At 45.3% G+C, this 25,008-nt stretch overlaps 1 protein-coding gene across 13 annotated transcripts in view; it reads right to left on the bottom strand.

The window, feature by feature from the left end:
- The window catches only part of DNM1 (dynamin 1), a 100,681-nt gene that overhangs the window by 32,856 nt on the left and 42,817 nt on the right, over nt 1-25,008 (bottom strand). For 12 of the 13 annotated variants that reach the window (XR_016438584.1, XR_016438585.1, XR_016438588.1 and 9 more), the window contains exons 7-15: nt 23,365-23,507; nt 23,150-23,285; nt 21,289-21,356; nt 20,051-20,189; nt 9,427-9,513; nt 9,097-9,167; nt 8,585-8,636; nt 7,318-7,329; nt 5,511-5,624 (exon numbers count right to left, since the gene is read on the bottom strand). Coding sequence is in view for 7 of the 13 variants with exons in the window: in XM_090022899.1 (XP_089879025.1) it covers nt 5,511-5,624; nt 7,318-7,329; nt 8,585-8,636; nt 9,097-9,167; nt 9,427-9,513; nt 20,051-20,189; nt 21,289-21,356; nt 23,150-23,285; nt 23,365-23,507 (822 nt within the window). In the remaining 6 variants the exon portion in view is untranslated. The remainder of the gene's footprint in view (nt 1-5,510; nt 5,625-7,317; nt 7,330-8,584; nt 8,637-9,096; nt 9,168-9,426; nt 9,514-20,050; nt 20,190-21,288; nt 21,357-23,149; nt 23,286-23,364; nt 23,508-25,008) is intronic. The other variant, XM_090022897.1, reaches the window with a different exon arrangement.

Raw genomic sequence — 25,008 nt, 5'->3', positions numbered from 1 at the left:
TTACGGCCATACTGCTTACAGCCATCACCCCTATTGTAGCTCAATGCTGACGGTTAGTGAGGCTTGAAAGGACAGAGAGGGTTTCAATTGACTGAATTTGGGCCTTACTATGCAAGAGGTTCATTTTGCAATAGAAAACTGTTTCTGAAAATGGGGCTTAGAGGGAAATGTAGCATAACCCCATTTCTAGCTAGAAATGGAAATAAGCCAGGGTCTGATATGTAAAGTGTAGATATCTAAAAATATGCAAATAAGGTCACCTCTCCCACCAAGGAGCATCTGCCTGTGTGCTTCAATGATGGAAGAAAAGGGAGGTATGAAGACAGTGTAATGAAGAGGTAGGGCACAACTTTGATCCAGCAGGAATCAAAACAACCTCACTGAAGCATGTGAAATATCCCCCATCACACCCCTCCCCCCACTCAAAGACATATGAACACTGTTCCTGTGCGTGCACACATGCCATTCATGCACCCAGAGATTTAACACCAGCCAAATGCACATACCCAAATATTAGTCACACACACACACACCAAACATACATGGTCTCACAGATATGACCTACCTCCTGCCTCATACCATTTGCATATACCATTCTCCATCACAGCATATTCACACACAGGCCCAGGCCATCCAGAGCACACATATACATGCATTCTCATGCCAGTCACACATACATATGCATGCATATCCTCATGACATTCTGATGTGCATCAGCATGGAGTTATAACGGAGATAATGGCTAAAAGCAATCTGGCTAAAAACTGGATTTCGTAACCTTTTTTTTTTTTTTTTCCTGCAGAGCTGAAGGATTCAGCTCTGAGATTCAGAAATTCAGCTCTACTTATTCATATACACTGTTCCCACAGACATGAAAAACTGACCTCCACTTGCACACATACAAATCACAAATACATCATTCCTCATATATGCAATCCACACTCAGAACTTTAATTCTAATGCCCTATAAAGGAGGTTTCCAACAGCAGATTCCACCCTGCACTAAAGGAAGCCGCCTCTCCCACAAACACACATGCATGCACTCAGCTGTGGAGCTACATTGCTGCCCTCAAATATGCCTGGACCAGGTTGCACTTCATAGATTGTATTCAAGCTAACCTCTAGTAGGAGTTTTGTACAAGTAAAGATAGAAGATCTGATTACACAGTGTATTTACACCCAACATCCCACACATAGGAGGAAGCAGATTGGTGAATACAAGGTGTGCAAACACTCAGGGGTACACAACAACGTGTGTATTCAAATGTATGTGCACTCTCAGATATGCCTAATGCAAAGCCCCAATTCCTACTGTGTAACTGGGTGAGTCCCATGGGGTCACTGTAGTGGGAACTAGGCCTTGTTGATAGGAACTAGATAACAAACATCAGTTACATCTTGTTTATGAAATTACCATGTCAGAGCTCTGCACTGTCAGCTGTAGCAGGGCTTAGTGCCTATTGCTTCCTTAAAAGCAAAAGGAAAAGCCCCAAATCCTACCATAAAACTGGGTGGGTCTCATGGGTCTCTAATGGAGATTACATGGAAAGACTCCAGTTCTATGCAGATTCTCATGCCAGGCCCATTTCTGTGATAACTGAATATCCAGTACCTCCAGATGTTACAGAGCCACAGATACTATTTCTGTCATAGGGATGCAATAGCCTCCAAGACTAGCGAGACTGCCCTTTATATTACGGGCTAATGTTCAGTGTATTCACAGAGTTGCCAGTACATTATCTCCCTTTCTCTTGCTTTCCCCAAACGTCTCGTTAACAAATCCCAGCAGCACTTAAAAGGTGCAGACCCCCCGGAGCTTCCAAAATCCTGGCCACACGTATACCAGGACAGCAGACCCATACCATGGCTCTCCATGGGACAGGCATCTGACTCACAGGAAAGAAACTGGAGGAAAAACTGAGAGAACCCAAAAGAGGGCTCTTGGCAGCTGGGCAGAGCAAGCAGCCAGCTTTCCACCCCCACTTGGCCTGCTCTCTCCCTTCCCCTCCCATTCCCCCAGCATGCTTCAGCCGCCTTCTCCAGAGCAGCAGGAGCCCCGTCTTCACTAATGCTCGATGCTGGGCCCTTTAAGACACTTCAGAGTTCCAATTCTTTTCTTTGGGGGGGGGGGGGGGGGGGGGGAAGGGAAGAGAAAACAAACCAGCATTGTGGAAAGGTTGGTATTTCTCTAATAGGGCCCAGATGTCTCCACTTGGTTTTGCAGTCTAGCCCTGCCATAACCGGGTAGGGAGGGGCTGATATCCACTCCACCCACCCCAACTTTCCACAAGTGCTAGCCTAACCCAGTTTCACCCTGTGATCATCCTCCCCCCGCAACCCCGAGGGTCCCCCTCCACTAGCCCTCTTCAACCAGATGCCCAAAATTCTGCAGCCAGCTCCTCCACCACCAGTACTAGGCACTCTGCTGTGCTTTAAACAGTCTCCTTTCCTTTGGCCACTTGCCGCGGCACACTGGAGCTGGGTCTGACAACTCAACAGAAGCACAGAAGTCACAGGGTTTGTGTGCCCAAACAGCAACTGAATTATATGCTCCAGGCTGCAGCTTTTAACAAAAGCATGGAGGGTAACTATAGGGCCTTGAGATACCAGCTCCTCTCCAAACTGTGAAGGAAGGACAGAGATGCACAAATTCCTCCACCAGTGGGAGGATGAGAGACGATCTGCAACAGAGCTATGGAGATGGTCATATCTGAAAGGGAGCAGGATCCAAGGTTAGATTCTAAAAGGATAGAATCTGACCCATTTTCATGTGACATCTGAGAATAGACGGCCTCTTCTCATGAAGGGGCAAAAACACCTAGACAGTAGAGACTACCATTCCCACCCAGGGCAGAGAGGCCCTAAAGGGTGGAGTCAGCCATAGGTCCCAAGTGTGGGACTGAAGTTTAGGATGGGAATGCTAAATCCTGGGGCTTTCAAGCTGCCGCCAAAATAGACGGACTCTCTAAGCTAAGCATGGCCATGGAATCCAAGTGGAAGTTACTTCCTTTCCCCTCCCCAGAGGCCAGACATCAAGGAGCTGAACTGGTGAAAGGGGGGCAGTAGGAGTGAGAGGGGAGGGGGAAAATCAGAAATGAAAACATACTCCCCCTTCTCTTCCATGCCTGTCCCCGTTTAAACAAAGACTTCTTTCTCCCGCCTCGTCAGCACTGGGTCTCCCTGCATTTATTTAAGGGATGCTGGCTGGTAGGAGCTGTTTTAATTAGGTGGTTCTGCCTCTTGCCATGCAGAAGGGAAGCAGTGCAGACCTCCAGCTGTTACTCACCCCCAAGGCTGCCTTTCCCCTGGATAAAAGGGATGCCCATTCCCTGTCCCATACAGCTGGGGTCTATTAACATAGATTATGCCCCTCAAATCACAGCCCTCTTCCTCTCTGGGGCAGAGAAACAGAGGGCTCTGGTCATCTCTGAAATCCAGATGCAGAAGCTGATTTTAATTTAAAACAGTACTCAAGCCTTATAACCATCTGATCTGTACAAATAACAATGAGATGGCACTGTTATGCCAATCAGCTCTGTATGAGGGAACGGATCACAAAGATTTAGGAAAGGACATTCTCATTCTCAGTCCCTTGCTAATTAGGGGATTGGTGTTTGCCCAGTCAAACTAAGGCTAACAGCTCATTTGCAGGAGTGACATTTGGGACCCAATTCCCTACTGTATTGTGTTGTTGTTTCCTTTTGTGCAAAGCCAGTGTTAAACATCCCCACTGATGTAAGTAACTGAAAAATTCTGGCCTGGCAGCAGGTTACAGGCATCTTGCTAAGGTGCAAATAGTGGTACAAGGTGCAAGGCCTCTTTTCTTTCTGACCAGCAGTTTGGAACCAGTGCTTAGAAAAGCAAATTAGTCTTAACCTGAAAGCATTTGTACTGATCCATCAAGGTGTTTCTGACCCCGACACTATTTGGTGATAGGGTCAAGTGCTGCCCTGGGCCTAAAAGTCCATTACACTAGTGTGGTTAAGGTACACCAGATTTAGTAGCCAACAGCACACAAGGGAGTCATGTGGCTTGTATCATGTCCAGCAATCCTTGCCTCCATGGCCTGAAGGACCAGGTATCCATTTACAGCTACATCTTCAATATCAGTCCAAAGCAAGGCTTCAAACTACTGTGCATCTGCAGCATTTAAGTGAGATGCCTTAACTGCTCTACTGCCACATCTGTATTCATTGTGTAATATTCACTCTTAAAATCATACCATTCTGATTATCTTGCTTTTCCCACTACTCAGAAGCATGGGGCAAAGATCTTCTCTTCCTTTACATCTTGTACACGGAGTGTCATATTGTAGGTCACCAATGAATAAATAATAATATTAACTTCAAGTCAGACATTATTCTGGCAGCTAACATCTCTGGTTGAATGGTAAATAAAATCCTGGAAAGCAAGGATTCCCAACATCCAGGGATATGTTTTTAAAGCAACTGTATGCTGCAGGTCCACACTATTTGCCAAGTTATCTTCTGCATATTCCATTATGGTTTACTAATAACAATACTCAGAACTTCCACATTCATTAGACTTCAAAAACATGAATTAATTGCTCAGCCCAACAAACATTCTTTGTTTACACATAAGAAAAGAGATGAGGCATGGAGAGATTAAATTATTTACTCATAGTCATAGGTGCTCATACTCATATCTGTGTTAGGATTTTAAACCCACAGATCCCACTCTAATGCTCACCCAACTAGCTCAGACATCACTTTTTGGTCTCAAAAGAGAAGTCAAGCTCAACCACTTTTCTTAGTCAATAAATCACCATAGCTGCCTCTAAAAGTACCACAAGGCCTTTGGTCTCAGAGTACATACCCATCCTTCCCTCCAATGAGTCTACTTGCCACAGGCAGAAAAAGTGCTGTCCACTGATCCATGGACTCCAAAGCAGTAATTCCAATTGTGTTTTTTTTTCATTGCCAGGCAAGCTACATGCAAACTAATGCAGTGACCTTCATAGTTAAAAAGAAACTATCCTCATTCCAATTGTGCAGCAAAGTCAAGGCTCTACTGAGAACTTAAAACAAGATTAAAAATTCATGGGATGCAGGGAAAGGAGAAGACAGAAATTGTTTCAGTGCTAACATGTGCAGGATGTACCTGCTGTGCAGGACTTCACTGCACTGCACAAACACCTTCCCTGCTTTCCCTCCATCCCAAGTTTCACCCAAAGTTCCTTGGGATTCATATCACATCACATCTTGCAAGGTAATATGGAACCCCAATTACAGCCCCTCATCCTGTGGCATGTGCTCTTGGGACAAGATGGATGTGGACAGATGGGGTCACTCCAGGTAAAAGTGTAGGTTGCTTTATAGAAGCTGGTATTCAATACACAGATGTACCAATAACATTCAGCAGATATATGGAACTTATCCTGCAAAATGCTCAGCCACTAAAGTCAGCTGGAGCTGAAAGATGTTCAGCTTCTCTGAGAACTGGGCTCTGAAGACACAAAGTCACAACAACCTGGAGACTGAGCCGCTCACCTCATCATCCTTATACCATGAGAGATTCTCAGCGGTCAGGACAAACCAGTACTCCTTGGAGCCACCCTTCATGATCCCAATGTTGTTGATGGTGAGCCAGCCCTTCCGGATCACCTGAAGAAATAGAAAACACCAGCATTAAAATGGCCCCAGTAGCCTAACTCTCCAAACAGTGAGGAAGAGTAGAGGGTGTCCCTACAGGCACAGACCAACACCAACAAGACCAAAACTACCAGTCTCTCTATTCCTCCCAAAAGCCCCTTGATCATTTGGTGCTCCCAGGCTAGTCAGTCTGGACCTGTGTCCAAGCAGAAGTGTCAGGCAAGAAAAGAGAGACAGGAGACAACCCTGGTTGTCCTGGAGCCTACACCCTCTGCCAAAAGACAAGAGAAAGGGAGATAAGGGGAAGAAGAACTACAGCAGAAAGAACCTCAGACCTTGGCACAATCCTTGAAAACCAAGTTACAGGAACACTTTTCTTATAAGTGGAAAAGACCACACCTAAAAAGATCAATGAAGGAAGCACACCATTCAGCATGCCAGGCATGAGGAGCTCTCCCACTACTTGGGTCTCAAGTGGAGTGCTTCACAGAGCACAATGGGAGGCAATTCAAGGGGAAAAGCAGAGCAGGCAAGTAAGAACCAAATAATTTAGCAACACAAGAAGACATGAGCATCTGGGGACAAGGGTGCATCTGGAATTCATGCACAAGATTCAAATGTATGAGACTAATTAGGTGGATGTATGTGTTTGTTAGCAAATAGGCGGGCATTAGTGTACATGGGTATATAAATTCACCTATGTAAACAAGCTAAGAGACTGTTATTTAGGATAGCCTGAAACTCTAAATCGATATGAGTTTATTGTGACACAAAGGATGCTCACAGTTTTGGCCCACAGGCCAGATGAATGGTGTAGAGCCAGCCTGTGAGCCAGATCAGGCCCCACGCAACTTCTGTATGCTGGGATTGAGACCTGGGGCCCTGCACCACCCCTGCCTGGCCAGGATCATGATCCAGGGCTCGAGCCCCCTCTGCCCAGCCCTGCATGTTTGGATCAGGCCCCACACAAGCCTGCATGCCTGATCTAGTGTGAAAAGCCACAGCCTTCCAGGCTCCCTAAAGATCCAAAAGGAAGCCCCGTGGGCCAGATTACATGGTTTTGGGGGCCAGATCTGGCCAATGGGCCAGAGGTTGAACATCCCTGAATTAGCAGAAAGAATACATGATTGCAATAGCTTAAATATATAATCCACATATCTATATAAATAAATATGTGCACCACTGCAAGTGTGTGTCATTGCATGCTTTATGTATGTGTGTATACATTACTGTATATGTGTGCATTAGCCTATATATACAGTAGAGAATATATACATGTTAAAAGTGAGTTTGTACATTAAAAATATTAGACATGATCATACTGGTGTTTGAAAATTAATAAATATGTATACACTGCCTATGCTTGTGCATTCATTACATATATCTGTGTTTAAGAGTACATGGATGCCCAACCTTTCCCTTCACATGCATTGTTAAAAATTCATAGTGGTTCAATTCCCTTCGCTAACAGAATAAGACACTGAAGCTAAACCCGGATCTTGATTTTGTATTGAATGACCTCCAGTTATATTCTTTTTTGAAAGCCAAGGAAATGCTCCCCATTTCCACTTCATCTTTGTCTAATATTAGCTACCACTTCCCCCCATTTTTGTAACAGATGGAATGATCTAAGTGCTGTTCCTGGCCTTTCCAGATGCAACGTTGATGCTCATTAGCACAGCCTGCTGAGAGGCCTTCTACTCACCAGGATCTCATCCTGCAAAGGGGAACCATAGCAACAGCAGCAAAGCAGAGAGGAAAAAAGAGGAGCAAAGAGAGGAGATATTGTTACTAGGAAAGCAGGAGCAGAAGAAAAAAAAGCTAAAAAATTAATCTGAATCTTTTACCAAATAGCACCTCAAATGCAAAACCAACAGAGACCCTGCATCCCAAAATAAGATCTGCTAAAGAAAAAGAAAGCAAAAGCTATTTATATGCTGATCCACACCCAAAATAGAAATGAATTCACTCTTAGAGCTGTTTGAAAGTAATGGTGAGTTCCCTGCTGGTGCTTTTCAGAGGATAGAGCTCCCTGCAGCTAAGACAGTACCCTGTAAAACCCTTCAAAATGGCCTCAGTAGAATGGACAATGGTCCAGCTGAACCTGCTAGCCTACCTGCCAGGAGCTCTGAAACTAACTGCATCTCATGGAAAGGTGGGCATACATGTTTTGAGGAAAGTTCACTTCAGATGAGCACTTGGGCCTGGGGAAGGACTCTTGCCTGCATTCGTCTACTGCTGTTCTTTTTCTGTAGGATCTTCCAGCTTACATAATCTTGGGATTCTCCAAGTAGCTCTAGGAGAGGAAGGTATCTTTAACCTCCTGGATTCTGAGAGCAAGCATGCTCCTTGCCGTTGATTTTTTCTCCATTTGCTCTCCTCTTCCAAAGATGCATTCCATTGCAAGGATGCCCTTCCTAAGCATGGTTGATGAATGCCAAAGTCTCCTTGAGACGCTGGCTTTAAAAGCCCCATTTGAGAGAGTTTGTCCCCCTTTTTTTATTGTGAAGTTGCATCTGCACCCACAAATTCAGAGAGAGTTTGTCTCCATTTCTCACCTCTGCAAAAGGTCAGCACAGCTGGGAGAAGTAAATGAGTCATGTATGGATATTAGGTTTGATATCCACCATTATCCATAAAGCAGTAGGGAGTGTATGTGAAGTGAAGCTCCTTCTGCCCATATAAAGCATGTGAGGTTATATCGCTAAATCCACTATCACCTTTTCCTGCACAGAATGGACAGTCCACATACTTTCACAGTGCTTCCCTCTTTGTTCCTCTCACCAGCTGCCCTAACAGTAATCACACCAATTTCTCTGGGACTGAAAAGTGGCTCTCTCATGTTCTCCCCATCCACCTCTTTACACCTTTGAAGTTTTGCTATATCTGGCTCAATACCCATTCAAGTGATGGTCTGTCCAATTGAATATGTATCTGTCTTACAGAAATAAATAGGAGGGAACTCTGCTTACCTGGTTGCCAGCTGCCTTCTTCTTGCTCATCTGGCTACTCCTCTGCTGAGCACTACAAAACAATATACGAGACATTCAAAATTTAGCTTGCACTAGCTTTGGGTTTCTTTAATTTCCAACCATTAGTGATCACTCTGCAATACCATGAGAGAGCCTGAATGTCACTCCTTGCTTCCCAAACTCTGGAGGGAAGCTAAGAAAACAGCATGCAAGGGTGAAGTGCCACACACAACCCCCACTCCCTCCAGTCAACTGAGAACCCAGCTGGCCTTGAGGGTGGGGAGGCAGGAAGACATGAAGACAGGGAGTGGTCAGGACTCTACTCCGAGAGCTGCTCATACGCCTCTGGGAAAGGTCTATTTTCTTTCTTAACATCCTGTGTCAAAGGCCTTATTCCACCATCCCTCATCAAAACTTGTGGACAAACTGCTATCAGCCCACCTAGGAGAACAGTTAGGCAGCAGAGGAGGTGGTCAGGAGGGAAGAAGGTAACAGAGTGTATTGGCACTTACTTGGCAAAGCCAATGAAATCCTCATGGTTTGTGTTCATGTATGCCAACTCGATGTCTATCAGGAGCATGACCTGTAGGGCAAAGACAACTGGAGCAAGTGAGAGACAAGGACAGACCATACATATGCAACAGCAGATGTGTGGGACTAGCCAATAAGCCATATTCACAGTTCCCTTAAGTTCTTTGTGGTCAAATGCTCTTGAGCTTGAAGAAGTTCAGTTCCAGATCCCAACTTCAGAGCAAAGGCCAGTCTCTATTTTATATCTCAGATTGTTCCCTTAAAGGTTTCCCCTCCCTGTCCTCCCCTTGAGTGGGCCTATACTCCCCTACCTGATTCTTTGTCTTGCCTTCTCGTTCTCGAATGTGGGTAGTAACAATCCGTTCCATCTCCTCCCGCAGGTGAGGGTACTGACTGAGCTGCAGGAGAGAGGGAAAAAAACCCACACACACGTGGGAAAAGCAGCCTGGGGCTGGGAAGCAATACTCCTCCCAAACGCATCAGGGGTCAGGGAGGGATAAAGGCACAGGAAAGCCAGAACTGCAGACAGATTTTCCAAGTTTCCTGATCCCTGCCCATTCTGCTTTGAGCTTTCTCTGAGAAATGCTTTTCTCCTCTGTATTAACCACCCTGTCCCTTCAGGAGACCAAACCTGCTGCAAACCCAGCTTATTCTCCTTATGAAGGCACTCATACCCACCCTCCAGCCCTGAACATGCCCAATGTTGGGAGGACACTGAAGTCCTTAGTTTTATTATTTATTTATTATTAGCTTTATCCCAAGAAACCAAGCTGCTAGCTCTCTGAAAAAGTTCATTATCTCATTGGCAATATAAGAAAGCTAGGATCTCCTAGAGGGAGCCTCTTGGGTGAGTGAAGATGATTAAAGTGGGTCTTATTTTGTCAGACTGTGGTCTGCTCCACTGGCCCGCTGCTCACTGTGCAATGCAATGGGTAGAAATCAAGGACCTAAGACCTGCCTCCTTATATCCACTCCGCACTTCCTTTGCACCAGTACAAGACAGTGCAGAATAAAGTCCTGTATTTGTGTCACTCCTATGTCTGTTTTTTCAATGATAATTTATTTCCTGCCATGAGGAAATTCAGTTTGCAGCATGCAAACAGAAGAGAGTGGAGGGACATCACTACCTGTAGTTCAAGGGGATACATAAATCCACTGAGACTGCACATAAGAAACCCACCAGAGCAGGCTACCTAGCAGATGGAAACCTACAGACACCCACCTGGTATTCAGAAAGCACTTTCCTTATAACAAAAATGTACTACCGTTAAATGGTTCAACAGCTCTTGGTCCAAATGAAATCACTTGGAGTTTACCATTGATTTAAATGGGAACAGGATGTTGTTCCCGAATATCACAGCCTACAGTGGTGCTCTGGCAGTACGGTGGTCAAATGCTGCACAGTGCAATAAGACACAAGTTTCACTCTCCTTAAGAAAAGCAGAGACTGCTTTTTCATCTGTGTGTACAGCACCCGGGACAAAGGAGCTTTGATCCCTGATCATGGCCTCTAGAAGCCATGCAATACTAACAATAGCTGGACCCCTTTATTATTAAGAGCATCTGTTTAACACTTAGCAGGAACAAGTTAATCTCGTGCTCCTTCTGGAAGGAGCTGGTGTCACTAACCTTTATTTTACTGAAGCCACGACTTGGCCCCAGACTCGCACCGAATTAAATAGGACAGCATCCACGTGCTTTTCCATGAAAGACTTAGGCCTAACTCAATCTTGGCATTAAGACTCAAATCTAGGTCCACTCCTATCCTTCCCTTCCCAACCTCCTTAAGTAATTTTTTATTTTTGTGTTAATTCAGTTTGACCAATTTAACCTCAGCTGGGATTTCCTGACCTCCTCCTCACCATTATTATTGGTACCACCACTGCTATTTGGGATTATATTTTTAGCAGTGTTTCTCATCCAACTCATATCCATATTGCACCAATTTTATTGATCTCTGTGCATCTGTGGGTTTAAGTCTGGTTTGGCTTTTCGATTCTTACAGATAAAGAACAGTGCCAACATGCTACAGGAATCAGCCCAAACCATACAGAATCACCACTGGAAACTGTTCCAAATGCACTTCGACAGGTGCTGTCAGATACAGAGGGGTGTGAGTTAGATTCAGCACAGCATTGTTTCAAGCTTACAGAGCCATTGAGATGAATGGAGCTATCCTGGTGAAAGGCTGAAGAAAGACAGCAGCAAATCAGATTCCTAACGTTATAAGGGACTTTTCTGTTGTGAATGTCAGTGGCTTCACGTTAACAGAAACCGGTTTTCTACCTCCGCTAAAGGTAATGGAAATAGGCTTTTCCTGCATGTTAGGATTTCTCTGGGATTTTTACGATGTAGGCTGCTGGTTGCTTCAGAGACAGAGGCAGCACTTCCCGTTTCCTTTGGGGGTGGCAAGGATGGGGAGGGGGTGGGCTTCATGTCAAAGAAACAAACAGGAAGTTGGAAAATCTCTAAGCAAATCTCAACTTTTTTGAATCAAGACCAAATAAATAAACACCACAAACAAAAGGCATAAGGAGGTGCAAAACATTCTCTGCTTTTTCAAACCCAAGTCATTCAGCAAAGGTTACCCACAAAATAAATCATCATTGCCAGATGTCATGCAGAAGCTTCAAACCTGGGCATGTGCAGGAGAAGCAGGGGTGGGTAAGAAAGGAGACACTGACATCAGTCACAGGATATCACATCCAGTGGGAAGCATGCAGCAGGATGCAAGGGATGGGGTTACACCAGCACTGCAAGCAGCACCCAGAAATGCCATAACTCCGAAAATGGGATAGTAGGCGACCCTGCTAGGGGCTAACTCAGCCAGCTTTGGAAGGATTTTCAAACTCAAGAGAGGTTTTGACTCCTGGCCTACTCACATTTCCTTCTCCAACTATTATGCCACAAGCTGAAGATCATCTCAAGCCCCAGGGAAGTCTTCCTAACTTAACTGCATGTCCCTGTCCTTGTAAGTACTAAGAGTCTGTCTCTTGGCTTGAGGTTGTAGCTGAAGGAATCTTGGTTTATAAAAATCCTTTGCTGTGCAGTTTGCCACAGAAACTTCCTGCTGGAATGACACAGCGTGCCCCAGGATGCTCTGGCTCTGCTTTCTCTCCCACTTGTACCAGTTTTCCATTGTTACTAATAAAGCAACTCATTTTACAGCATTGTAAGCAGTCAGAAACAGGGTGTGTAGGGAACCAATTGTTTCTTTGTCTTTACCCCTCAACTTTTGCTGTCTTTTATAAGATAAGCAAATTCCTAGACTCATGGTTGAGTTGTATCCAGTAAGATGGATCAAAGTACAGATGGATTTACTCCCTCTACAGTTCTGCAGTCATTATAGCTGTTGATCAAAATTGTATGCAATCCTGCATAATTTCAAAGTCCTTTACAAACTGCACATACAGGAATTTCTTCACCCACCACTGAAATGCAGTCACTTCTAAGGTAAAATGGGATAACTGTTTAACAGCACACAGCAACAGAAGAGAAGGTGAGGAATACTCTGCAACTGAGGCTATATGCGATTCAACAGATAGAGAAAACTGACTTGAGTTGCCATTCCTCTTGACATTTCCTGCAGAAAAAGCCTTGTTAGGTTTTTGATGAGCCTCAGTTATAGGTCTTATTCTAAAAGGGAGCGTAAATTCATAACAGTGGTTGGGTGCTGCATTCAGTATTGATTCAGAGAAGAGAGCATCACTAATTGAAACACTAGTGCCGATTCCTGAAGTACCTGATCTTTTTCAGATGTCTCCAGCCACATATTAACTACCCCCAACACCACTTAGCTTGCAAATCAGACCATAGCATAGACCAATATATATGTGATAATGAAGTAGTGTAGATCCATAAAGTATCTACACAGTTAAACTCTGTAAAAAATTCACAACATTAGAAAGTGGCATGCATGCTGCTTGCTAACCAAAGTCTATCCTACAGGAGCTCCATAGGCAGCCTCAACAGATTCCATGACTTCCTTGCTGTCTGCCCTGTTTTGAAGGAAGGTACAACTTCTACGGTTGCACATTCTGGTGCTTCTTTATCCACAAATACCACTGGATCTATTCTTCACTTCCTTGCCCTGCTGCTAATTCTCTCCTTCAAGTTCACAAGCTTTCTTATTTACTATAACATCTGCTTCTCCATCCTCCCATATACTGTATTGCCCTTTCTAGTCCACCCAAAATGCTGCTGCTACAGTCATCTTTCCTGTTCAGTGTTTTGATTAATGTCACACACCAACCTTCAGGATCTCTCTACTGGTGCTCCTACTAGTAGTGAGTTGAATTCAACTTGTTGCTTTCAAAAACCTCAGGTCCTCTCTACTTATCTACCTTCATCTTGTTCTGAATCTTCTTCCCTGATAATGGGGATAGCCTTGAAGGTCTATTTATCAGCTTTTTATATAACTCTGCCTGGAAAATCTTTTCTGAACTCATCCGCAAAGTCCCTATCTTTTTGGCACTGAAGTTCTTCTTGAAGATTCATTTCTGCTATGTTTCACATGAAGAATTTCATTATCACGTGTATACAAATTAGCTTAATTTTGTCAACATGAGACCTAACTCACCTGGATCTTTCATTAACATGTTGTACCCTTCCCCCTAAATTGCATCTGTTCTGGCAGTTGGGGACCCACTGGACACAGATATGGGTACCACTAGAAACAATAAATAATAATGCTTAACAGTTCATAAACAGATGACCCCCCGGTCTAAACAACTATCTGGGTCTGTAAGACAAAGGCTTTCAGCAAATATCAAATCCCTACATGCAGCAGATAGCACTTCAGCTTTTGAGGTCTCATCTGAAAAATCCACACACAGGTAAATCCACACACAAGGTTCATGAGGTCATCTTTATAGAAGGACCTGGTTGATGCTGTCGGTCCAAATCCTAAAGAGTACAGCCATTTCCACCTTGATCTTGGGGGGGGGGGAAATCACTAAAGGTAATGAGATAAATGGAGGGGCTCAGCCTGCACTGGTCACACAACAGATCAAGCATTTTTCACCTCTAATATTAGTTACCCAATACCAAAGTCCTTGCTCAGGCAAAAGTCCCACTAACTTAGCCAGGACATTGTTGACTTCAGGACTGTTACTCAACCAGGACTGAGCAAAGCCTGCAGGATTCAAACACTAGAGCATCTCAGAGCTTTTCTCTTTGTCCTTCTCCATTATTGTGAGACAACAAACTCTTCTGCCCCATTAGGTTACGTTCTCCCCCTTGGCCCATGGCGCTTTTTCCTGCTACTCTGAGATCAGGGCTTGGAAACAGATGTACATTCACAGCCTGACCAGAGAACACCAGGTCTCAACACTAGACAAGCTCTCCTCTCCTCTTCCTGCAGTGCCATGTCTGTCCAACCTACTAAGCCAAGATGAGTTAAAAAAATCTAAGAGAGGTTGAGTGAATGGAGTAACCTGGTATAGAGAGGGATGATAACCACTAATTCTGTTGTTGCCCTCCCTCTGCTGATTTCTTTCCCCAGAAGGCACATGTCTGTTAACAGAGTGAAAAATACCAACTGGAACAAAAAACAGCCACTTAAACCAAACATGGGAGGGATAGAAGGCAGGAGATGAGTTACTCTGCATTGTCACACTGAGCTGGGGAACAAGGAGACTCAAGAGAAAGATATGCACAGGGAAGTCTCCCTAATGAGGTACAGTAGCTGTTAATGCCCTGCTGCATACAATACTCCTTCTCCCACAACCACATCCCCCAGACCTTCAGTTCTTGCCTTTACTTCAATCTCTTAAAATTGTCCTAGGTTTTCTCTTCCTTCCCACTTGTCTCATCTGAATCCCGCCCCCAGATTCTGCTCTGCAGCAGCAAAGGGAAAGGGATTGTGACTAATTATAACAAAGTATCCTTTAGTAATAACTCCTACAGCTGCTCCCCCTTAATTCACCTGGCAGAGAAACTGGCCTGGCTGGGCTGGGTTGAGTTCAGGAGTTCAGCCCCTCCTTGATGTGTCCAAAATGAATGGCTATGCCTACTTTCTATTTAAAGAGGTGTGTGGCGCCCTCTATTGAACTGAGCAGACCAAAGAAAGCATCCCATTTTCCCCAACCTGCAAAGCTGCACATATACGATGGCCTCCATTTTATTCAGAAGGATTGTTTCTTTCCCCCTGGCTTGCTGCTCTTTGTGCTACCCTGGAACTTGCCTTCTGTTTGCTGTGGGGAAGGGAAGTGCATTGTAAGATTTAGCTTTCCCCCTTAACTTGACAGACTGCTTGTAAAAGATCAGCAGGAGGAAGAAAGGGGAAAGAGGCAGAGAATCTCTCTTCTTTGGGGAGAGGCTGGGCCTGGTCTAAAGGCTCTCTAACTTGCTTCTGTTTTCCGAGACACTTGAATTTTCAGAGAAGCAGGCAAAGGAGACAGAGGTTTTCAACGTGCAGTTGAAGAGAGCAGAAACAGGGGCTTGCAAGGGGGGTTACTCTACATTGAGCTGCATGCCAAGAGGCTGGAGTGAGGAGTGGGGGCTGTCTAGCAAGTAGTTGGCTATGTCTAGTTCGCTTCTAAATTCACAGGAAAAGGCCCAACAGCTGTTGTCTGATCCCTGTGCCCTCCTTTTCACCTGGCTCTGGTGCCTGTAGGCTGTTTCTCTCTATAAGCCACATACTGATACACTTGAATCTGCCTTAGGGGCCTTTTCTGCTTGCTGTCACTAGGTCTGTTGGTACTCCCTTGCGGTAATCCAAAGTCTGAGAGCGTGCAAGGAAAGGGTATGCGTGTATGCATGTGAGGTGGTGTGCCCTTTCTTTGCATCGGTAGTGTCTTTACCTTTTCACTACACTTTCTGATGGTGGATGTGAGCTCACTCACTACCATATCCACACACTTCAGACTTGGCTCCTTCAACTTCTGCACCTGCTTTTTCACTATGGCTTCAAAAGCGAGGTCAGGCGTGAAGAGACCCGTTCTGCACAGCAAGGGGCAGGGACGAAAGAAGCAACAAGGAAGAAAGGAGAGCAAAGCAGTGTCAGAGACAGAGAGAGAGAGGGAACAGGAAGGGAAAGAGAGAGAGGAAAGGGGAAAAAAAGAGAGAAGAGAAAAAACACAAGGCAAAATGAGAAGTGAGATTTTGGTTCACTCTACAGGTTAATTGAACCAGGTGAGCATCGCTGCAGGGCCCATGTGCTGCCAAGTATTGGGGGATTCTTTTGGCAGATGGAAATGGCAGTGAGAAGGAACAGACAGGGCAGGTGAAAGCATGAGGTATAGAGATCAACAAGATAGATGGATGCATGCATGCATGCATGCATCCAGGCTCTCTCTCAGAGCAAACCTTCTCTGCAGGCAATGCAGGCTGGATACGCTGAGGCTCTGACAGTCTTCCCTGAGCCTCACCTTGGTATCATTTCTGTCTGCTGTTACCCACCAGCTTTATCCCTTTCTCTCATGCCTCCTCCCCAAGCTGTTCCATCCATAGTTGGACTGAAGAGGGGCTCTGCCATGTTTCCCAAAACTGCATCACTCAAGTTTTGGCATTGCAAAACAAAGGGAGATCTGGTCTGGCCTCCTTATTCAGAGGTCCAAGTGTTCAGATTAACATGTCCAGTTATGGCCTCACTTGTCCTGTTCATTCTCTTACCTAGCACAGGGAGGGTAGGTGGTCTGTGGGATTTGGGGAACAATTAGGAAGGGGAGAGGGATTTCCTAGAGGACAACCCAAAACATCTCTCCAATACCAGATGAGCTACAGATGCTGCACTCGGATGGACTGAGGCCCAGTGTTCAGCCTTTGTAAGAAAAAAAAAAAAAAAGCTGTGTAACAACTACTATAGGAACACTTCCATCATTTTTTTAAATCCTAGTGAACGCTGCTTCCCCTTCCTGGCTTTATAGACTGCTTCCCCTTTCAAATAGCATAGCAAGCAATTTACATGTAGCAACCAGCAAAAGCATGTAGAAACCAAACTGAAAAATCAGCCAGTCTATTTTCAGTGTCTCTGCCAGGAGAAACACAATCATCAGAAAGAGTACAGAGCAAATTAAGAATTTTGAAATCTAAGCAGGATTAACCAAAATTTCAAGGCTAGGAACCATACAAAGAGGAAACTTGTTTTTGAATATATTAGAGTCCTTAACCTGAAGGTATCCTTTTAAAGCTGATTTCTGCCAAACAAATACTCTTTGTGCTGCACCAGCACTTAATGTTGCACTGACCCCCAATGGTTGGGGCTGACAGTGCCTGCTGCTAAGGATTTCCTGTGCACTTCCAAAAGATGCTGCCCTAGGACATTCTTCCCATCAGAGACGCTAAAATTAGTTCAGCTGGGACAGGTGAACCAGTCCTGGGCTAGATTCGGAGCTAATGGAAATAAACACAGCTTTGTTTAAATCATAGAAATGTGCTGATTTATACCAATATGGAGTGGGCACCTCATATTTAAGACGGAAATACCCAGAAACACTCTACCACCTTGGGCAAAGCACCCTCTGCTTTGCATTACACCACTTGCAGGTAATCAGAAAGGTTTCTGTGTTTGAGCAGCAACAGTGAATGGTGGGCTCTGTAGTTTCAGTAGGACGCATCACTACAGAAGTGCATTCAGCAGGCTCAGGCACGTTGCCAGGGAGGCTTTGGGTTTTTTTGGGCAAAACACATGTGCCCCTGTTAAGTGGCACCTATGCATCTTAGAAGCAGTGTCCCAGACTCACTGCCCACACATGAATCCAGCCTGTTTGCCAAGTTCAACACAGCCTGTTCAGATGTCCCATACAACATCCAAGTCAGGCTGTATGAATGGCACCCAGAGGAGGGACCCTCACACAAAACATCTGTTTAGATACCTGAACAATGTTTTAATAGCACTTGTGTTTCTTTAAAATAAAAAAGTTGTCAGCACTCACATTGCCATGGACGTGCACACACACACACACACACACACACACACCCCCTGCCCCATGCTGCCCAGAACTAAAAAGACAAAACTTAACCACTAGCCTTTAAACACTGAGGCCAAGCCCTCTAGGCTAATTAAGGAAACACCTAAAAAATTCTAATCCCTTACCCAAACTTCCATCTTCACTATGATCAGGGTTTGACCCAATCTCTCCCTCTCTAGTTGCCTCTCTGTTTTCCCCACCTGTCCACCTCTTTCTGACACCCCATCTGTCACTTGTGTAGCATGCTTGCCTCGTCTCTCCCACTCCATTAGAGATGGCTGGAGAATGAGTTTCCTCCTTCTCCACCCCAGGGTCTCTCTCTCTCATCCCTGATTTTTACCGTTTGATTTTCCTTAGACATTGTGTACCTGAGCAGCTTAATGGAGAGAGAAAGAGGAACCTGTCCTTCATGTCAGTAAAAGAGATGATTTCACTTCTAATACAAAATCCAAGCCTCAGAAAAGCAAAAAGGGAGAAAGAAAAATTTCTAGAAGAGAAAAAAAAAGGGGAAGTGGAGGAAAAAAAAAAAAAAACAGAGTGGAATTAATAGCATGCGAAACAGTGGACACGATAGTGGCTTAAAGAGGATGACAGATGGGAAAACCAACTGAAATGTTGAAGAGCACATGAGAAGGGGGCCCTTCAGATTCAGTTATGGGACAAGTTTGGGTACTTGGCAGCCCAAGGGCCTGTGCTTACCTGCCACCAGGCACTAATGGCAACTTTCTGGGTGCTCCCCACAGCTACAGACCCCAAGAGAAGACAGCAGGATAGGAAAAGGAAGCTCCTTCAAGCATTCTAGAAACCTGAGGCATCTCTCCCTGTTTGCCTGCTTGGTTCTCCCAGCCCACACTAGACAAAGCACTTGTATGAGCCTGAGCACCTCTGCAGAGACCCTCAATCCTAAGTGCTGTGGTCTCTTGCAGAACAAAACTCAGCCTCATTACTTGGCTCCATTTTTTCTTGGAAATTAAAGATTTCAGGCTCCCACAGGTGCTTCTACAGTGCTTCTGTCCCATCCGTTACCTGTACCCGAATAGCCAGTGATCATTCCAACCTACCGAGAGTCTCCAGTGCCCACACAATTACACTGTGGCTCAGATGCTCTTTTACCAGTACCTGGCCCTGTCTGAAGCAGCAGCCTATGGCTGAGAGGAATAGCAGGCACCTCCCCAACTTTCTCAACTTCCAGCCTAAGCCCAGAATCAATAATAGAACTGCAGTACTGCGGGTGGACAGACTTATGGTTGGTTCCCTCCCCCATATCCACTGTACCCAGCAGAATCCAGCAAATGAAACCTCTACATCACCCCACTCTCTCAATAGGAAGGAGAGCAGGACAAGAGGAGTGGGTGGATGCCTCTAGCTTGCTTCTTCTCAGCCATTCGCTACTCTTCCAGAGCAGGATCCAAACCAAGCCAATCAGAAACCATCAAAACACCATGGATTTAGGAACATTTTCATGCAGTGGAGCCCAGAGCTATAGCTACAGTAGCCTTTGAAGTGTGATTCTCTGCATTAGAGAGTTTGTGTGTCCTTCCAGCATAGCTCTTTGCTCTGTGATGGTCAATCAAGACTCAGGCCTGGGGGATCCCAATTCCCCAGAAATTCTCAGGGCGGGGATCTACATCCCAGACTCCAATTTGGGCATTAAAGTCAGAAGTTAAATTCAAATCAATTATAAGCTCCCAGCCTCTGGTGGAAGAAATATCCTTGGCTTTTAGAAGGAACCAGTATTCATGTTGGACAGCTGACGGAGGGGATTGTCTCTGCTATTCCACAGCTACCACTAATGCAATGGCAGCAGCCTACTCTGACCAGCTGTCCCATCTCTTTCTGATTGACTGGTTGGCTTGATTGCCCCAGGCCAGTATTGCTCAGGTCTAGGCATGCTGCCAAGGAGGTGGTTAGAAACACCAAGTTTCACTGCAGGCAGATCCTTGCCCAGGTAACAATGCTGTGCTTCAGCCAGCGAGCAGGTGGGCGGGCGGGAACGTGTGAACTCCATGCTCCCTCTGGTTACCTTCTTGGTGCACTGTCTAACGGTATTGATTAACTCCGAAATGACCATGTCCACGCATTTCAGGCAAGGCTCTTTAATCTTCTTCACCTGCTTTTTCACAATGGTCTCAAAGGCCATGTCAGGTGTGAAGAGACCGGTTCTAAACACCCAGGGTGGGGGACAAGAAAAAGCAAGAGGGGGGAAGAAGGGGCAAGGAGAATGTCACAGCGTTACATACAAATTTCAGAGCAGGCACCTGTATCACTGAAACCCAGCACACTGGGCTGGAAGAAATAAAAAAAATCCCAGGAATGAGACCTTGGCAGAATCAGTTTAAAGAAGGATACTCAGACACCTCACAAAAAGGGTCCTTAGGGTGAAGCTGATCCCAGCCAGGGGCTCACTCTAGACCCTCACAAGAGAGGCAGGCAGGAGTTAAACAGGGCATGGGCTTAGGCCTGCCCCTCTGCAGAGGAGGAAATTTCATCCTTAAGAGTCAGTGAAGAGCCCTTTTCTGATGATAAAGGAGTGATAAGGTGATAGCTCTCATGAACTCAGTCAGCTCAGTACAAATGAGCTGAAGGAGAGAAAACGATACCCACATCTGTACCCGAACATCAGCTTGCATTCTGGTGAGTTTGGGAGGATTTGGCATGGGGGAGGGTGCTGGGCTCCCACCACGACAAGGGGGTCCCAGGAGCTCAACATCTCTAGGGGTCAAGCTGTCTGATGGGCACAGCAAGCTGCATAGCATTAGTCTTCTCTGACACAAACGCAAGCTTCTGAACTTACCATGGACCAGGGGCCTGGTCTGGCCTGGAAAGGTGACAACACTGGGGCAGGGAGGGGAGCATGATCAGCACCAGCTTGCAGGTTTGTGCTGTCGTTGGCAGGGGAAAGTAAATTAAAACAATATAAAAACCTGGTGGGAGCTAGCATCTTTTCTTATGTCACTTTCTCTTACTAAAGGGCAGCATCACTTCCTCCTCCTCACATCAGTCCAGGAGGTGGGGAGAAAAAGGCTGGTCACCAAGGCAGTTTTACCTTTGAGGCTCCTGCTGCTCTCATAGGGAAACAGTAAGAAAACTGATTTGGATGACCACCAGGACAAGGCTGTTCAGACACCAGAAGCCCAAAGAGGTGTTCTCTGCTCTCTGCTGACCTACCGTACCTCTGAAGTCTTCCCATCTTGGTTTGGAAGGTCTAGAGATATTTACAAGGCTATGCAGTCAGTGGCCTGCCTAGCATATGATACGTGCCTGATACCATGGATGTTCTTGATAGCATAGCTGATCTCCCGTCGCAGCTCCTTCTCATCAAACTCCATCTGCACCAAAGGAAAAAGTTTGTCAAGAGAGGCCTGAGATCCCACACTATACACACCAGCATAGAGAACATCATGCAGATCCAGGGAAAAGCATCCCTGTCAGGCCATGGATTGGATACCCAGATAGGATGCAGAAAGATGGAGCTGGCATGAAAGGATGGGGAGGCCTGCTGGTTGGAGTACAGAATGGGGAATCTGGTAGTCTGGCTTCTATTGAGAGCACTTACAGCTGCATAAATTTGAGCAACTCACACTGGGGCTAGACCCCCAAGGGTGCCAAGCACTTGGAGCTCCTGTGGATGGTGCAGACATCCTTAAAAACAAAGAACAAAGGGAACAAGATACAAGTCAGAGCCATTCCTAGGGATGTGCAGGGCCTGGGGGAGATCATCCTGTGCGGAGCCTGGGAGGGGTGGGGGGGGTTGACTAGCAGCTGGAGCTGGCAGTGGTGGTGGGGCTTGTACAGCACTGTCCGCAGGGCCCCACAAAGCACAGGGCCTGGGGCAGTTGCTCCCCTGCAGGGACAGCCCTGACAAGTCAATGTGTGTGTATCCTACAAGAATTTTGTGAATTTGACATAAGGTCCCACCTACTGTTTTCCTAATACAGATGTATAAAACTGTGATGCATGTCTCCTGTACAAAAAACCAACATCATCAGGTACAATACAGGCTCTTGCCCTTCACTGAGAACATCTTGGCATCTCATTCCAAGGGGAAAGTGTCATGAATTAAATAATCATGAGCAAAGGAGAGCTAAACAGGGGAATGCATTAGCTCCCATTTCTGTTCTGAAAATCATCAAGAAAACATCATTTTATCACCTTTTCCCTAGAGGTTTTACCCATTCTAGACTACCTTCCCTTATGCAGCATACCCCTCTGTGCCCCTAGTGAGTGCAGTGTAGCCCCAGCACTAGCTACATTGCCTGGGGGCGGGCAGGAAATCACTCCTCATCTCTGGAGATCCTTTAGTGGTGCTAAGTCAATGAAAGAGCTTTTGTACACCTTCCTCCTTTCAGCTGATGGGGAATGGGATGGGAGGACACAACCAAATAGCTCTGACTTGGGTACTCCTGCACTCTACCAATTCTTTTTTATGTCCCTTGGGAGTATTTAGGAATCAGTGTAAATGGGTGCAGACTTTAGTTCAGCTTGGTGCAAGGGAACCAGCCCTGCCCAGAGCATCCATAGGAAAAAGAAACTGCAGTTCTTCACTACCTTTGTACCCATTTCCACTGTATACGATTCAGCTGGACCTGAAGATCTGGAAATGCAATTCTACATAGCTATTAATTACGATGATTGGTCTTTTTTTTTGGCTTGAGACCAACACACTAAGTGTATTTATATATTCTGCATTAGGGAATCCAGGTCATGGGAGAGTTAAGTGGAAACCTTTTTACATAAACCAGAGAGAAAAAATGCATTCCCATACTCTGATACAAGGGCAGGGGCTCAGGGAGAGGCTGTATTCAGATACCAGGACAGGAGCTAAGGGGGTGGTGCTGAAGATGAAGGAACAGCAGGGAGATAGAGAGAAAGGAGTTAAAAAGAGAAGAGAGGACTGGTGAAGGGAAAAACAGCAGGAGATGAGGAGAACAGATAAAGGTGAGAATGCAATGAAGGGAAAGACATGGAAGAAAGGAGATAATTAAAGAGGAGACAGCAGGTGAAAAGGAGGAAAGATATTAAATGAGCCAAGACAACAGCAGGTGAGAAGGAGAGGTGGAAAACAAAAACAGAGAGAGAGAAAAGGAGCTACTAGGTAAGCATGGGTGCAGGGAGTGGGTACCTTCACCAGTTCAAACGGGAACCGCTCATGGAAGATGCGGTTGATCCTAGCTCCTCCAGACAGCTCATAGGTATCAATCTGGTCTCCGGATCCTTCAATGCGTTTCTCAAAGTCCACAGCAAATTGCTGGACCATCCTGAGCACAAAGAAACCAAACAATGTGTACAGGCAGGGTGGGCCTCTGCAAAGAGGGATGTACAGGCTGGGTCACTTACTGAAGCAGAGCTTTGGTCTTTCGAGCAGGGTCATCAGGACGGAAGTTCTTGTACTCATCCACTTCTTTCTCAATGGACAGAAGCTGGCTCTGGAGTTTGTTCCGCAACCCTGGGAGGGTGTCCCGGATGTGATTGGTCAGTTGCTACATAGGGAAAAGGTGAAGAAAGTAGTTAAAATACTCACGGTAACAATTTGCTGCCTCAGCACCATGGCAGAAAAAAAAATGGGATACAACTCTGTGCTGGGCTGGAGGCAAGGTGTTCAAGAGCCATTTATGTCAGAATAGGCAACTCCTAGGACTGTTGCCTCCTGGCTCCTGTGTGACCAAGTTGGTTGGTCCCATTGGTGGGACTCTTTTGTAGACTTGTAAGGAGATGAAATGACTGAATGAGATAACACAGAAATGGACATGATAGCTATCATCTCTCCAGTGTAAAGAAAGAGCTGGGTTGTAGATCTGCCTCTAGAAATCCCTGGGGTCCAGGGAACAGATACCAGTGTAACACCGACAGGAGAACTTTGAGACAAGCTGTACCTTTCAAGTTTCAAATATTCACAAAAGGTGGGCGAATACCCCAGCAAGGGCTTTCTCTTGTTGTTATGCTAACATATGGGAATAGTCAGGTTCCAGGAAGAAAAGGATGCTGTTTCTTTGAAGAGTGAAGACCTAGTGTATTTATTCATATAGCACTCATTGCCATAGTCCCTGCATGCCTTGCAATGCTCCTGTGAGCTAGGAGAATCTTCCTTTACAGATGGAGAAGTGAGATACAAGCTTGGTTGCCTGGGGCCAAACCAAAGACTGAATCCAAGTCTCCTGAGTCTGACTGCTAGCTTAACCACAAAGACACCCCAATACAATTGATACAACTAGAAGCAGAGTAATATTATTCTATGCATTTCTAGCACCTTTCACCTAAAGATCCCAAGACTCTCATGACCACTGACTGAATCTCACAACACCAGCGTGACAGGGAAATCTTTGGCTCATTTTAGGGAAGTATTACTCATTCAAGGGTAAAAGACAAGAAAAATACCATGCTTATTTCTGTAGAGTGGGGGCTTTATTGCCAATCTTTTGGCTAGTTTAGGAATTTATTTTAGTGAAGCCTTTTCATCCCATTCCATCAGTATCAGTATCTCAGATCTGCCAGGTCCAACTCAAAGACACTGCGTCAAGCCTCCCTCACAAGGAGGATAAAGGATTTTGCTGTGCAGATTTCCATGACTTTCAAAGAGGCTCCCTACAACAATGGGCTTGGGACTGTACAATGCTGGACTGTATCTAGTTAGGCTCTAAAATCCTCGTCCTTAGACTTAATCCTGCAAAAAAAAAGTGCTGGAGGACAAGTTTTGATCATCTTTTGTGGATGAAATTTGGACTTTTAATCAAAAACAAAAAACGTTCATGGGAAAAGACCACCTCCAATTTTCATTGACATTTTTCCATTTTAAAATTTTCAGTTTTTCAACCAAAATATTTTTCACCTTGACTTTCTGGTTTTCATGGAAAAAGTAAGAAAGTCTGAAAAAGGGAACAAACAAATAAATCTCACTGACTATTGAATGGAACATACCACTTTCTGACCAGCTCTTATACGCGTGCCTAACTTTGAAGCCGGTGGGACTCCATGTATTCTTCC

Source organism: Crocodylus siamensis, chromosome 11, assembly GCF_052110815.1.
Source record: "Crocodylus siamensis isolate JL-2025a chromosome 11, ASM5211081v1, whole genome shotgun sequence".
Classification (NCBI taxonomy): domain Eukaryota; kingdom Metazoa; phylum Chordata; order Crocodylia; family Crocodylidae; genus Crocodylus; species Crocodylus siamensis.
The sequence above is the reverse complement of the archived record's forward strand: the minus strand, read 5'-3'. Positions and strand labels throughout refer to the sequence as shown.